Source organism: Tachyglossus aculeatus, chromosome 1, assembly GCF_015852505.1.
Source record: "Tachyglossus aculeatus isolate mTacAcu1 chromosome 1, mTacAcu1.pri, whole genome shotgun sequence".
In the NCBI taxonomy this organism is placed as follows: Eukaryota; Metazoa; Chordata; class Mammalia; order Monotremata; family Tachyglossidae; genus Tachyglossus; species Tachyglossus aculeatus.
The window spans coordinates 120,100,250-120,115,047 of record NC_052066.1 but is presented as its reverse complement, the minus strand read 5'-3'; the positions used below and the strand labels follow the sequence as shown (position 1 = coordinate 120,115,047).

The window sequence follows — 14,798 nt, the reverse complement described above, 5'->3', positions numbered from 1 at the left end:
TGTACACAGTAAGTGCTCAAGAAATACAACTGACTGAATGAATGAATATATAGCTACAATTCTACGTATTCTGACAGTATTGACACCTGTCTACTTGTTCTGTTTTGTTATCTGTCTCCCTCTCCTAGACTGTGACTCTGTCGTTGGGTAGGGACCGCCTCTATATGTTGCCGATTTGTACTTCCCAAGCGCTTAGTACAGTGTTCTGTATACAGTAAGTGCTCAAGAAATACAACTGACTGAATGAATGAATGAATATATAGCTACAATTCTACGTATTCTGACAGTATTGACACCTGTCTACTTGTTTTGTTTGGTTATCTGTCTCCCTCTCCTAGACTGTAACTCCATCGTTGGGTAGGGACCGCCTCTATATGTTGCCAATTTGTACTTCCCAAGCGCTTAGTACAGTGCTCCGCACACAGTAAGCGCTCAATAAATATGATTGAATGAATGAATGAAATCGGGCTGGAGATGACAAATTTGAAACTAGTGAGCTTCAGCCTTGGTACTGTAATCCAGAAAAAAATTAAAACACCCAGGCCTCAACATGAATAATTTTCTCCATTTTTTCCACCTGCATTGATCAGATTAGCCAGGAAAATATCTGTACTTTCATCTTCTGAATGTATTTACATTGCTGAATTAAAAGATGGATATTTTTATCTATACCAATAGAAATAAAAACAAAGAGAAACAGAACGAGTGTCAAATAAACTGTTCCTACACACAGAGCATGAGTCACTAGTACAAGGATAGAAATCTGAAGAATGTCATCGTAAAAAACTTATCAGAGAACCTCAATCCACATTACTTAGCTAGAAGAAAAAAACCAACCATTAAGAAAAGTGTGCCACTATAGAGGGGAACTTCATTATTCATGTCAAATCTCAGATCAGGAAAAGGATTAACACGGCCAGTAATAAGCAGAATGGTAAGGTAAACTGCTAAGGTACTTCGAAGGGTAAAGTCTCCCATTACTTTCAGTGTATAATAAAACGTGGTTAAAAGGTTAAGGTCCTTACCAGTTGCCAAAATATACTGTCCATCTTTTGACACCTTAATGGTGGTACTAACTGTAGGCATTTCAAAGTCCTGAATAAGCTCAATTCTTCTTCGAACATCTGCAAAGACATAAAATCAAAAAACAGCGTGAGGAAGCTACAGACTAGAGGAAACATTCCCCACGAGGAGAAGGAAAAACGAGCCTCTCAAGATTTTAAAGACCTGATATAATCAGATTAGAGGAAGTCCTGACGAACGGACTGGGCAGGTAAACCTTAGAAATTATAAGTCAGTTAGATAACACAGAGACAGCTTAAGAGCCCACCAAATACAATACATAGAGTAGTTCTTTTTGGTGCTTGGAGACGATGCTGTTTAATCAATCAATCAATCATATTTATTGAGCGCTTACTGTGTGCAGAGCACTGTACTAAGCGCTTGGGAAGTACAAGTTGGCAACATATAGAGACAGTCCCTACCCAACAGTGGGCTCACAGTCTAAAAGGGGGAGACAGGGAACAAAACCAAACATACTAACAAAATAAAAGCGCTAAATTATTCACACCACCCTCAGCATCACAGCACTTCTGTACGTATCCGCAATTAATTGATATTAATAAAAATACAACTAATTAACGTATCTCCCCCTCTAGACCGTAAACTCCCTGCAGATGGGGAATGTGTCTACCAACTCTGTTGTACTGTACTCTCCCAAGCACTTAAGAACAGTGTTCTGCACACCGTAAATGTCCAATACCATTGATTGATTCATCTCTAGGAAGGTTGTGACCAAATACGGTCTCTTCCCCGAGGGTATAGTTGTCCCTTTGTTAGAAAACGCTGCTGATGGTGAGACCGTATTGATCGATGACTGAGAATCCCGGGCACACGTGAACGCGTGCATCTTTGTGATGAAAATTCAGTTGGGCACCATTTTGGGCCCTTTGCCAGTTGGAGGGAGCACTGACCAAACATTTGTGGTTGAGAGGAAACAGCACCGGAATGTCATGTGCTTGGCTTGTTTTGGCAGTAGTAGTGGAGGTTTTTGCTGAGCCCTCCGCATTCATTCTCTCGCTCACTTCGGCTCAGCGGGCAAGCACTGGGTAGGCGGTCGAGAGAAAATGGGGAGGTCGGGGGTCACAGGACATCTCCGACTTCAGCAGCTGCAGGAACCACCCTGGTCTGACCAGTGCCTGCTTGAACATGAGTGTCGATATTCACAGGTGCATCTTATAAGGATAGAAAGGTACTATACGAATAGGGGTACTGCTGCGGTTGAATTATAAAAAAAGAATCACTCACCGACATCTTTTTTTTGCAGCTCTCTCTTCTTCCTGTCGGAAAGCCACTGAAAGAAAAGGGGGGAAGGGAACAGCTAATCAGACCACAAATCCTGCAGGGAGTCGGGTTTTTAAAGGCGGCCTTATATGCAACTGCAATTTAGTTTCTGTGATGAACTGCTTCAAGACTCGGAACTGATTCCTTCCGCACGCCACCCCCAAGAGAAATGAGTACACTCCAAACGCTGTCCTCTCGTTTCTTCAATCCAAGTATACCGTGGCCCAAGCCAAAGGGATGTTCCAGGTTCTTCACGACGGTCGGATTTGGGCCCCAGGCCACCCTGAACTCAGAACCCAGGTTTCCACCGGCCTGTCCCGGCTAGGCGGGGGGGAATGCAAAGGGCCGACCACCAGTCTGACGGGGCTGCCAAAAGGAGTCGGTGGCTGGGGAAGCTCTGGGCTACCTCCCCTCCACCCTCAACCTGAGCAAAAATTCATCAATCATCAGTCTAGCGCATTTCTCAACCACTGTTCAGGTGCTTGGGAGAATACGATGCGAGAGAGTTCACAGACCCGATCTGATCTCTTCCCACAAGGAGGATACAGTCCAGAGGGGGATACGGACGCTGAAATAAATTTCAGACGGGGGAAATGGTAGAAAGCCCAAAGCATCAGAATGATAATAATAATAATAATAATAGCAGCACTTATTAAGCGCTTACTGTGTGCAAAGCACTGTTCTAAGCGCTGGGGAGGTTACGCGGTGATCAGGTTGTCCCTCGGGGGGCTCACGGTCTTAATCCCCCTTTTACAGATGCGGTAACTGAGGCACAGAGAAGTGACTTGCCCGAAGTCACACAGCTGACAATTGGCGGAGCCAGGGGTTGAACCCCTGACCTCTGACTCAAAAGCCCAGGCTCTTTCCACTGAGCCACGTTGCTCCTCAGAAGGCGTGGGGGTACCTGGGCCAGACTCAGGTCTTGCGAAATGGAATTACACTGCATATCAATACCATAAAATGATGCAGGTAGATCTGTTTTTACCGAGGGATGTTCACAACATCTTGACTAATCAACAGTCGCTAAGGCCAGGCACCTGTGGCCTTCACCAACCCAGATGTGGCATTTCGACGAGAAGCAACATGGCCTAGTGGATAGAACACGGGCCTGGGATTCTTTCTGACCTGGGTTTTCATCCCGGCTCTGACGCTTGACTGCTGGGTGACCCTGGGCAAGTCATTTGACTTCTCTCTGCCTCAGTTGCCATCTGTAAAATGGGGAGTATTACTACGGGCTCCACGTGGGACGTGGACTGTGTCCAAACTGATTAGCCTTCATCATCATCATCATCATCATCAATCGTATTTATTGAGCGCTTACTGTGTGCAGAGCACTGTACTAAGCGCTTGGGAAGAACAAATTGGCAACATATAGAGACAGTCCCTACCCAACAGTGGGCTCACAGTCTAAAACGGGGAGACAAAACCAAACATACTACAAAATAAAATAGAATAGATATGTACAAGTAAAATAAATAAATAAATATTATCCCTCTGTTGACCCCTTGCCCAAAACCGCCCTCTGGCATGAAACTCCCTCCACTTCCATATGACAGATCACCCCTCTGCCCATCTTCAAAGCCTTATTAAAATCACATATCCTCCTCTCTTCCCCAATTTGCCCTACTCTATCTCCCTTCTAACGGGGAAGCAGCGCTTCATCTAGTCCAGAGCTTAGTGCTGTCTGGAAAAAAATCAGTGCACGTGATTTGGGTATGATTTATGTACATCTGCAATCCATCTGGGGGCATATACGAAGTTCAACGGGGACACGTCCTTCATTATGGAGGTGATGTTGCCCGCAGAGACCGCACCCATGGGAGTGAGTAACCTTGAGGGTTGCCCACGGTGCCCATGAAAATGCAGGAATGCCCCTTTTCTGGCACCTTGTCATTTTGGGTGAGCACTGCTCCGACACCGATGCTGAAAGACGGAAAGCTTCCCTGCCGCCGACAGGCCACACTCTTGGATTGCTTCCGCAACAGTGATGACGGCTTACACTGAGTCATCCCCAGTCTCTTGTCCGGTACCCTGGGCCCAGTGGGCAACGCCTTGAGAGGCTGGTTGGGAGTTTCCAGTTATAAAAAAAAAGTCAAAAGGTTTTTTTTGGGGGGGGGGGGGCTTTAAAGTGAAAAATGTATTACTGTTACCCCGAAGCCCGTCCTTTGTCGATTTTTCTCTTCTCACCAAAACCGATCCCGTTCCCATACACCAGAAGTGAATGGCAAAGAAAAGAAAAGGTGCTACGGGAACACACCATCATCATCATCATCATCAATCATATTTATTGAGCGCTTACTATGTGCAGAGCACTGTACTAAGCGCTTGGGAAGTACAAATTGGCAACATATAGAGACAGTCCCTACCCAACAGTGGGCTCACAGTCTAAAAGGGGGAGACAGAGAACAAAACCAAACATACTAACAAAATAAAATAGAATAGATATGTACAAATAAAATTAATAGAGTAAAAAATATGTACAAACATATATACATATATACAGGTGCTGTGGGGAAGGGAAGGAGGTAAGATGGGGGGGATGGAGAGGGGGACGAGGGGGAGAGAGCCCGGGACTCCAAAGCCCGGGCTCTAGGCCTAGTGGATACAGCACAGGCCTAGGATTCAGGAGGACATGGGCTCATCTGCTGGGTGACCTTGGGTGAGTTACTTCACCTCTCTGAGCCTCAGTTCCCTCACCTGTAAAACAGGGATTAAGACTGTGAGCCCCACGTCATGGATTGTGTCCAACCTGATTATCTTGTATCCCTCCCTCACAGTGGGCAAGGAACCTGTTTCTTGCTGAAGTCTCCCCGGCGCTTAATACAGTGCTGTGCACACAGTAAGCACTCAATGAATTATTGAATTTGTGAATCCAGTACAGCTAAGTCGCAGCCCATTTGAGGAGGAATCACTGAAATTCTTTTAGGGGGTTTCCGCAGGAGAGGCTGACCTGACGTACCCACTCCGTCCCAAAAGGTGGGCCATATTTCGACCCCCAAATCCACGCCACGGCCCAGTGGCGGGGCACGGGGACACTGAGGAGAACCAGCATCTCTCGGAGCGCACCCAATGTTTTTTGTGATAATAACGGTGGTATTGGTTAAGCGCGTACTATGTAGAGAAAACTACATACTAGGAAAATACAAAAAATACTAGGAAGAGAAAACACTGGATACAAGCAAATCAGATTGGACGCAGCCCGTTCCACATGAGGCTAACGGTCTTAACCCCCATTTTCCAGATGAGGGAACTGAGGGTCAGAGAAGTGACTTGTCCAAAGTCACCCAGCTGGCAAGTGGTGGAGGCGGGACTAGAACCCAGGTCCTTCCGAGGCCCTTGCGTTCCCCAGCCTTCCTCATCCTACCGCCGAAACGGGCCCACGGCAAGCAGCGACGACCAGAACGTGGAAGCCCAGCCATATCCTGAGGAAAACCTGCTCCGGGGATTCTCCTTCCGCAGGCTCGGCTGGCCTCCGAGCCTGCGGACACGACAAGACATCTTTGCTAGGTTACAGGTGGCCTGTGGAGAATGTGGAGTACAGCGCTCTGCACACAGTAAGCGCTCAATAAATACGATTGATGATAATGTGGTCTGGGCTGATTCCGAAATCCACCTTCTCAAAACCTCAGGAACTACTTTACCTGACCATCGATTGCGTTCACTCCCCTGCTGTCCCAGGCAACAGCTGTGATTACTTAAATTGCTGATTCCTCTGACCGCACGCCCCTTGAGGGCCACCGACCCTTTCTCATTCCCCACCGTGTGTTCTTTCCCAGTGCTCAGTACGGCCCTCTGCTCACAGTAAAGCACCTGATACGCCGTCAACTTTAATAATAATAATGATGATGGCATTTATTAGGCATTTACTATGTGCAAAGCACTGTTCTAAGCGCCGGGGAGGTTACAAGGTGATCAGGTTGACCCACGTGGGGCTCACAGTCTCCATCCCCATTTTACAGATGAGGTAACAGGCACAGAGAAGTTAAGTGACTTGCCCAAAGTCACACAGCTGACACTTAGAGCCAGGATTTGAACCCTTGACCTCGGACTCCAAAGCCCATGCTCTTTCCACTGAGCCGCGCCGCTTCTAAGGCAATCGGCTCTATGTTTTCTACCCACCCTCGCTCATCTCCCGCTACAACCCTTCCCGAGCAATTCATCCTCTGAGACTCACTCTGCCTGGATCTCACCTGTCTCACCAATCAATCAATCGTATTTATTGAGCGCTTACTGTGTGCAGAGCACTGTACTAAGCGCTTGGGAAGTACAAGTTGGCAACATATAGAGACAGTCCCTACCCAACAGTGGGCTCACAGTCTAAAAGACTGTGACATATATGCCATGCCATCGTCATCATGTAACTCCTTGAGCAAGGGTCGTGCCTATCAGCTCTACAGTACTGTACTCTCCCAAGTGCTTAGCACAGTGCTGTGTATGATAATGATAATAATAATAATGATAATAATAATGATGATGATGATGATAATAATAATAATAATAATAATAATAATAATAATAATAATAATTGTGGTACATGTTAAGCACTTACTATGTGCCAGAAAAGGGTGGATACGAGCAGATCGGGTTGGACGCAGTCCCTGTCCCATCTGGGGCTCACAATCTCAATCCCCATTTCACAGATGAGATAACTGAGGCTCAGAAAAGTGCAGTGACTTACCCAAGACCACACAGCAGACAAGTGGCAAAGCTGGAATTAGAACCCATGACCTTCTAATAGTAATGATGGTATTTGTTAAGCACTTACTATGTGCCAGACACTGTTCTAGGCACTGGGGTAGATACAAGGTAATCAGGTTGTCCTACTTGGGGCTCACAGTCTTAATTCCCATTTTACAGATGAGGGAACTGAGACACGGAGAAGTTAAGTGACTTACCCAAGGTCACACAGCAGACAAGTGGTGGAGGCGGCATTAGAACCCAGGACCTTCTGACTCATTCATTCATTCAATCTTATTTATTGAGTGCTTACTGTGTGCAGAGCACTGTACTAAGCGCTTGGGAAGTACAAGTTGGCAACATATAGAGACAGACCCTACATCATCACTCCTCCCCCTCTCCATCCCACCCGCCTTACCTCCTTCCCTTCCCCACAGCACCTGTACATATGTATATATTTGTACGTATTTATTACTCTATTTATTTTACTTGTACATATCCTATTTATTTTATTTGGTTAATATGTTTTGTTTTGTTCTCTGTCTCCCCCTTCTAGACTGTGAGCCCACTGTTGGGTAGGGACCATCTCTATATGTTGCCAACTTGTACTTCCCAAGCGCTCAGTACAGTGCTCTGCACACAGTAAGCGCTCAATAAATACGATTGATTGATTGATCAGTGGTACTTACTCGGCTTTTACTGTGCGCAGGGCACTGTACTAAGCACTTGGGAGACTACACTACAGAGTTGGCAGAGACACTCCCTGCTTACAACAAGCTTCCAACGCTCGATTCATTCATTCAATCATATTTATTGAGCGCTTACTGTGTGCAGAGCACTGTACTAAGTGCTTGGAAAGTACAATTCGGCAACAACTAGAGACAATCCCTACCCACAATGGGTTCACAGTCTAGAAACGGGCTCAATAAACACCACTGACTAACAGATTTGGGGTGGGTGGGGGAGAAAGGAGGTGGTGCCAAGCGTTGCTTTGGTTTAATTCTCCACCTAGGAAGAAAAGAAGAGGGGAAGAAAGATAAAACTCAGTGACAGAGCACATCCATTGCGTGTATGGAGTCCCAGGTTCGATCCCTAGCACCATTTATGAGAAGCAGCGGGCTCAGTAGAAAGACCATGGGCTTGGGAGTCGGAGGTCGTGGGTTCTAATCCCGGCTCCCCCACTTATCTGCTGTGAGACTTTGGGCAAGTCACTTAACATCTCTGTGCCTCAGTCACCTCATCTGTAAAATGGGGATTAAGACTGTGAGCCCCACGTGGGACAACCTGATCACCTTGTTCCTTCCTCAGCGCTTGGAACAGTGCTTGGCACAGAGTAAGCTTTTATCAAATACCACTGTTATTAAAAGGAGGAGGAAGAGGGGGAGGAGGAGGAGGAAAAGAAGGAGGAGAAGGAGGGGGAAAAGAAGGAGGAGAAGGAGGGGGAAAAGAAGGAGGAAGAGGGGAAAGGGAAGGAAGAGGAGAAGGAGGAGGAAAAGGAGGAGGGAGAGGGAATGGAGAAGAGGGGAAGGAGGAGGAAAAGGAGGAGGAAGAGGGAAAGGAGGAGAAGGAGGAAGAAGAGAGGAAGGAGGAAGAAGAGGGAAAGGAGGAGGGGGAGGAGGAGGAAAAGGAGGGAGAGAGGGGAAGGAGGAGGAGAAAGAGGGAGGGGGAGGAGAGAGAAAAGAAGGAGGAAGAGGGGAAGGGGAGGGAGGAGGAGGGGGGAAAGGAGCTGGAAAAGGAGGAGGAAGAGGATAAGGGGAAGGAGAAGAGGGAAAGGAGGAGGAGGAGGAGGAAGATGGAAAGGAGGGGGAAGGCGGAAAGGGGGAAGAGGAGGGGAAAAGAAGGAGGAAATGGAGGAGGCAGAGGGAAAGGAGGAGGAGGAAGAGGGAAAGGGGAAGGAGAAGAGGGAAAGGAGGAGGAGGCGGGGGAAGAGGAGGGGGAAAGGAGGAGGAAGAGGGAAAGGAGGAGAAGAGGGAGAGGAGGAGGAAGATGGAAAGGAGGGGAAGGTGGAAAGGCAGGAGGAGGGGGAAGAGGAGGAGGAAAAGAAGGAGGGAGAGGGAAAGGAGGAGGAAGAGGGAAAGGGGAAGGAGGAGAAGAGGTGCCCCGCACAGCGTCCTGCACATGGAGGGCTCCCAGCACAGTGCCCTGCTCATACAGAAGCAGCGTGACTCAGTGGAAAGAGCCCAGGCTTTGGAGTCAGAGGTCATGGGTTCAATTCCCGGCTCTGCCAATTGTCAGCTGTGTGACTTTGGGCAGGTCACAACTTCTCTGGTCCTCAGTTCCCTCACCTGTAAAATGGGGATGAAGACTGTGAGCACCCCCGTGGGACAACTTGATCACCTTGTAATCTCCCCAGCACTTAGAACAGTGCTTTGCACATAGTAAGCGCTTAATAAACGCCATTATTTTTATTAGGGAAAGGAGTTGGAGGAGGAAGATGGAAAGGAGGGGAAGGCAGAAAGGAGGAGGAGGGGGAAAAGAAGGAGGAAGAGGGAAAGGAGGGAGAGGGGAAGGAGTAGAGGAGGGAAAGGAGGACGACGATGGAAAGGAGGGGAAAGCAGAAAGGAGTGGGAAAAGGAGGGGGAAAAGGAGGAGGGAGAGGGAGAGGGAAAGGAGGAGGAGGAGGGAAAGGGGAAGGAGAAGAGGTGCCCAGCACAGCGTCCTGCACATGGAGGGCACCCAGCACAGTGCCCTGCTCATACAGAAGCAGCATGGCTCAGTGGAAAGAGCCCGGGCTTTGGAGTCAGAGGTCATGGGTTCAATTCCTGGCTCTGCCAATTGTCAGCTGTGTGACTTTGGACAGGTCACTTAACTTTTCTGGGCCTCAGTTCCCTCACCTGTAAAATGGGGATGAAGACTGTGAGCACCCCCGTGGGACAACTTGATCACCTTGTAACCTCCCCAGCGCTTAGAACAGTGCTTTGCACATAGTAAGCGCTTAATAAATGCCATTATTATTATTAGGGAAAGGAGGTGGAGGAGAAAGATGGAAAGGAGGGGAAGGCAGAAAGGAGGAGGAGGGGGAAAAGAAGGAGGAAGAGGGAAAGGAGGGAGAGGGAAAGGGGAAGGAGTAGATGAGGGAAAGGAGGAGGACGATGGAAAGGAGGGGAAAGCAGAAAGGAGGAGGAGGGGGAAAAGGAGGGGGAAAAGGAGGAGGGAGAGGGAAAGGAGGAAGAGGGAAAGGGGAAGGAGAAGAGGTGCCCAGCACAGCGTCCTGCACATGGAGGGCACCCAGCACAGTGCCCTGCTCATACAGAAGCAGCGTGGCTCAGTGGAAAGAGCCCGGGCTTTGGAGTCAGAGGTCATGGGTTCAATTCCCGGCTCTGCCAATTGTCAGCTGTGTGACTTTGGGTAGGTCACTTAACTTCCCTGGTCCTCAGTTCCCTCACCCGTAAAATGGGGATGAAGACAGTGAGCAACCCTGTGGGACAACCTGATCACCTTGTAACCTCCCCAGCACTTAGAACAACGCTTTGCACATAGTAAGTGCTTAATACATGCCATTACATGCCCCTCTCCATCCCCCCCATCTTACCTCCTTCCCTTCCCCACAGCGCCTGCATATACGTATATATGTTTGTACATATTTATTACTCTATTTATTTTACTTGTACATATCTATTCTATTTATTTTATTTTGTTAGTATGTTTGGTTTTGTTCTCTGTCTCCCCCTTTTAGACTGTGAGCCCACTGTTGGGTACGGACTGTCTCTATATGTTGCCAATTTGTTCTTCCCAAGCGCTTAGTACAGTGCTCTGCACACAGTAAGCGCTCAATAAATACGATTGATGATGATGATGATGATTAGGGAAAGGAGGAGGAAGAAGATGGAAAGGAGGGGAAGGCAGAAAGGAGGAGGAGGGGGAAGAGGAGGGGGAAAAGGGGGAGGAAAAGGAGGGGGGAGAGGGAAAGGAGAAGGAGGAGAAAGATGGAAAGGAGGGGAAGGCAGAAAGGAGGAGGAGGGGAAAGAGGAGGAGGAAAAGGAGGAGGAAAAGGAGGGGGGAGAGGGAAAGGAGGAGGAGGAGAAGAGGGAAAGGAGAAGAGGGAAAGGAGGAGGAAGATGGAAAGGAGGGGAAGGCAGAAAGGAGGAGGAGGGGGAAGAGGAGGGGGAAAAGGAGGAGGGAGAGGGAAAGGGGAAGGAGGAGAAGAGGGAAAGGAGGAGGAAGATGGAAAGGAGGGGAAGGCGGAAAGGAGGGGAAGGGGGAAAAGAAGGAGGAAAAGGAGGGGGGAGAGGGAAAGGAGGAGAAGGAAAATGGAAAGGAGGAGAAGAGGGAAAGGAGGAGGAGGAGGAAGATGGAAAAGGAGAGGAAGACGGAAAGGAGGAGGAGGGGGAAGAGGAGGGGGAAAAGAAGGAGAAAGAGGAGGAGGGAGAGGGAAAGGATGAGGAGGAAGAGGGGAAGGAGAAGGGGGAAACGAGGAGGAGGAGGAAGATGGAAAGGAAGGGGAAGAGGAGGGAGGAAAAGGAGGGGGAAGAGGGAAAGGAAGAGGAGGGGAAGGAGGAGAAGAGGGAAAGGAGAAGAAGGATGGCAAGGGGGGGGAAGAGGAGGGGGAAAAGAAGGAGAAAGAGGAGGAGGGAGAGGGAAAGGATGAGGAAGAAGAGGGGAAGGAGAAGGGGGAAACGAGGAGGAGGAGAAAGATGGAAAGGAGGGGGAAGGGGGGGGAAAAGGAGGAAAAGGAGGGGGGAGAGGGAAAGGAAGAGGAGGGGAAGGAGGAGAAGAGGGAAAGGAGAAGGAGGATGGGAAGGAGGAGGAGGGGGAAGAGGAGGGGGAAAAGAAGGAGAAAAAGGAGGAGGGAGAGGGAAAGGATGAGGAGGAAGAGGGGAAGGAGAAGGGGGAAACGAGGAGGAGGAGAAAGATGGAAAGGAGGGGGAAGGGGGGGAAAAGGAGGAAAAGGAGGGGGGAGAGGGAAAGGAAGAGGAGGGGAAGGAGGAGAAGAGGGAAAGGAGAAGGAGGATGGGAAGGAGGAGGAGGGGGAAGAGGAGGGGGAAAAGAAGGAGAAAGAGGAGGAGGGAGAGGGAAAGGATGAGGAGGAAGAGGGGAAGGAGAAGGGGGAAACGAGGAGGAGGAGGAAGATGGAAAGGAGGGGGAAGGCGGAAAGGAGAAGGAGGAGGGGGAAGAGGACGGGGGGAAAGGAGGGAGAGGGAAAGGAGGAGGAGGCGGCGGCGGGGAGGGTCGGTGGCCGTGGAGGGGGGGTGGGTCGGGGAGCGGCGTCCGCAGGGGGCGCTCACCTCGGGGAGGGACTTTCCGCAGCTCAGGCTGTAGATCTTCACCTCGTTGAGGCTGGACACCTGCATGGCGGGCGGGCGGGCGGGCGGGCGGGGCCGAGCGGGGCCGAGGGGAGCCGAGGGGAGCCGAGGGGAGCCGAAGCCGGGGACCGAGCCGAGGGGGGCCGAAGCCGGGGACCGAGCCGAGCCGAGCCGAGCCGAGCCGAGCCGAGCCGAGCCGAGCCGAGCGGGCGCACGCGGAGCCGGCTCCGGGGTCGCGCAGGCGCACAGGCGCACAGGCCCGCAGGAAGCGGAAGTGTCGGCTGAGGCCGGGGGTCCTGGCACCGCCCCAGGGGCGGAAGTGGGCGGGGGAGCGGGGCCTGGGCCCGCCACTGGGGGCGCTGCAGGCCGGGGCGGGGGGGGGGGTGTCTAGCAATCTATCCGTCCATCCATCAATCAATCAATCGTATTGATTGAGCGCTTACTGTGTGCAGAGCACTGGACTAAGCGCTTGGGAAGGACAAGTTGGCAACATAGAGAGACGGTCCCTACCCACCAGTGGGCTCACAGTCTAGAAGGGGGAGACGGAGAACAAAACCAAACAGACTAACAAAATAAAATAAATAGAATAGATAGGTACAAGTAAAATAAATAGAGTAATAAATATGTACAAACATATATACATATACACAGTGCCAAGCACTGTTGTAAGCGCTGATAGTAAGCATAGTAAGCACTTAACAAATACCATTATTTTTATTACTGTTATTATCACCATTCATTCATTCAATCGATCGTGTTTATTGAACGCTTACTGTGTGCAGAGCACTGTACTAAGCGCTTGGGAAGTGCAAGTTGGCAACATATAGAGACAGTCCCTACCCAACAGTGGGCTTACAGTCTAGAAGGGGGAGACGGAGAACAAAACCAAACATATTAACAAAATAAAATAAATGGAATAGATAGGTACAAGTAAAATAAATAAATAAATAAATAAATAAATAAATAAAAAGTAATAAATATGTACAAACATATATACATATATACAGGTGCTGTGGGGAAGGGAAGGAGGTAAGATGGGGGGATGGAGAGGGGGCGAGGGGGAGAGGAAGGAAGGGGCAATCAATCGTATTTATTGAGCGCTTACCGTGTGCAGACCACTGTGCTAAGCGCTTGGGAAGTCCAAGTGCATAGTGCATAGTGCATGTGGCATGTGGACATATGCACATGCACTCTATTTTATTAATAATGTGTATATATCTATAATTCTATTTGTTTGGACGGTATTGACACCTGTCTCCCCCTTCTAGACTATGAGCCCATTGTTGGGTAGGGGCCATCTCTATATGTTCCCGAATTGTACTTTCCAAGCGCTTAGTACCGTGCTGTGCACACAGTGAGCGCTCAATAAGTACAATTGAATGAATGAATAAATACAGAGTACTCGGGTGGGACACGGTCCATGCCGCACACGGTCTTAATCCCCATTTTACAGATGAGGTAACTGAGGCACAGAGAAGTGATGTCACTTGCCCAGGGTCACATAGAAGCCAAGTTGCAGGCTCCCAGGCCTGCGCTCTGTCCACTAGACCATGCTGTGAAGTGCTTACTATGTACCAGGAACTGTACTGAGCACTCGGGTAGAGACAAGATAATCAGTTAAGACAGACCCTGCCCCACAAAGGACAGTCTTTACCCCCATTTTGCAGATGCACTAACTGAGGCACAGAGAAGTTTCAATCAATTTGTCGTATTGAGCCCGCGGTGTGTACGGATACTGTAGCGGTGTGTGTGGATACTATACCAAGTACTTGGGGGAGTACAACAAAACAGAGTATAATAATAATAATGGTGTTTGTTAAGCGCTTACTATGTGCTAGGCACTGTATTAAGCACTGTGATGTATACAAGCATATAGGGTTGGACACAGTCCCTGTCATTCATTCATTCATTCATTCAATCGTATTTATTGAGCGCTTACTGTGTGCAGAGCACTGTACTAAGCGCTTGGGAAGTACAAGTCGGCAACATATAGAGATGGTCCCTACCCAACAACAGGCTCACAGTCTAGAAGGGGGAGACAGACAACAAAACAAAACATGTAGACAGGTGTCAAAGCCATCAGAATAAATAGGATTATAGCTATAGGCACAAAATTAGTAAAATAAATAATAATAATAATAATAATAATGATGGCATTTATTAAGCGCTTACTATGTGCAAAGCACTGTTCTAAGCGCTGGGGGAGATACAAGGTGATCAGATTGTCCCACGGTGGGGGCTCACAGTCTTAATAGAGTAGTAAATATGTACAAGTAAAATAAATAGAGTAATAAATCTGTACAAATATATACAAGTGCTGTGGGGAGGGGAAGGAGATAGGGCGGGGGGGTGGGGAGGAGGAGAGGGAAAAGGGGGCTCAGTCTGGGAAGGCCTCCTGGAGGAGGTGAGCTCTCTGTAGGGCTTTGAAGGAAGGAAGAGAGCGAGCTTGGCGGGTGGGCAGAGGGAGGGCATTCCAGGCCAGGGGAAGGACGTGGGCTGAGGGTCGATGGCGGGACAGGCGAGAGCGAGGTACAG

General features: G+C 49.1%; 1 protein-coding gene across 1 annotated transcript in view; it reads right to left on the bottom strand.

The window, feature by feature from the left end:
- The window catches only part of NOL10 (nucleolar protein 10), a 110,712-nt gene extending 98,397 nt beyond the window's left edge, over positions 1–12,315 (bottom strand). Inside the window, exons 1-3 of the mRNA XM_038743452.1 lie at positions 12,246–12,315; positions 2,308–2,353; positions 1,026–1,124 (exon numbers count right to left, since the gene is read on the bottom strand). Of these exons, the coding sequence (XP_038599380.1) occupies positions 1,026–1,124; positions 2,308–2,353; positions 12,246–12,311 (211 nt within the window). The 5' untranslated portion in view covers positions 12,312–12,315. The remainder of the gene's footprint in view (positions 1–1,025; positions 1,125–2,307; positions 2,354–12,245) is intronic.
- Between the last annotated feature and the right edge of the window lie 2,483 nt (positions 12,316–14,798).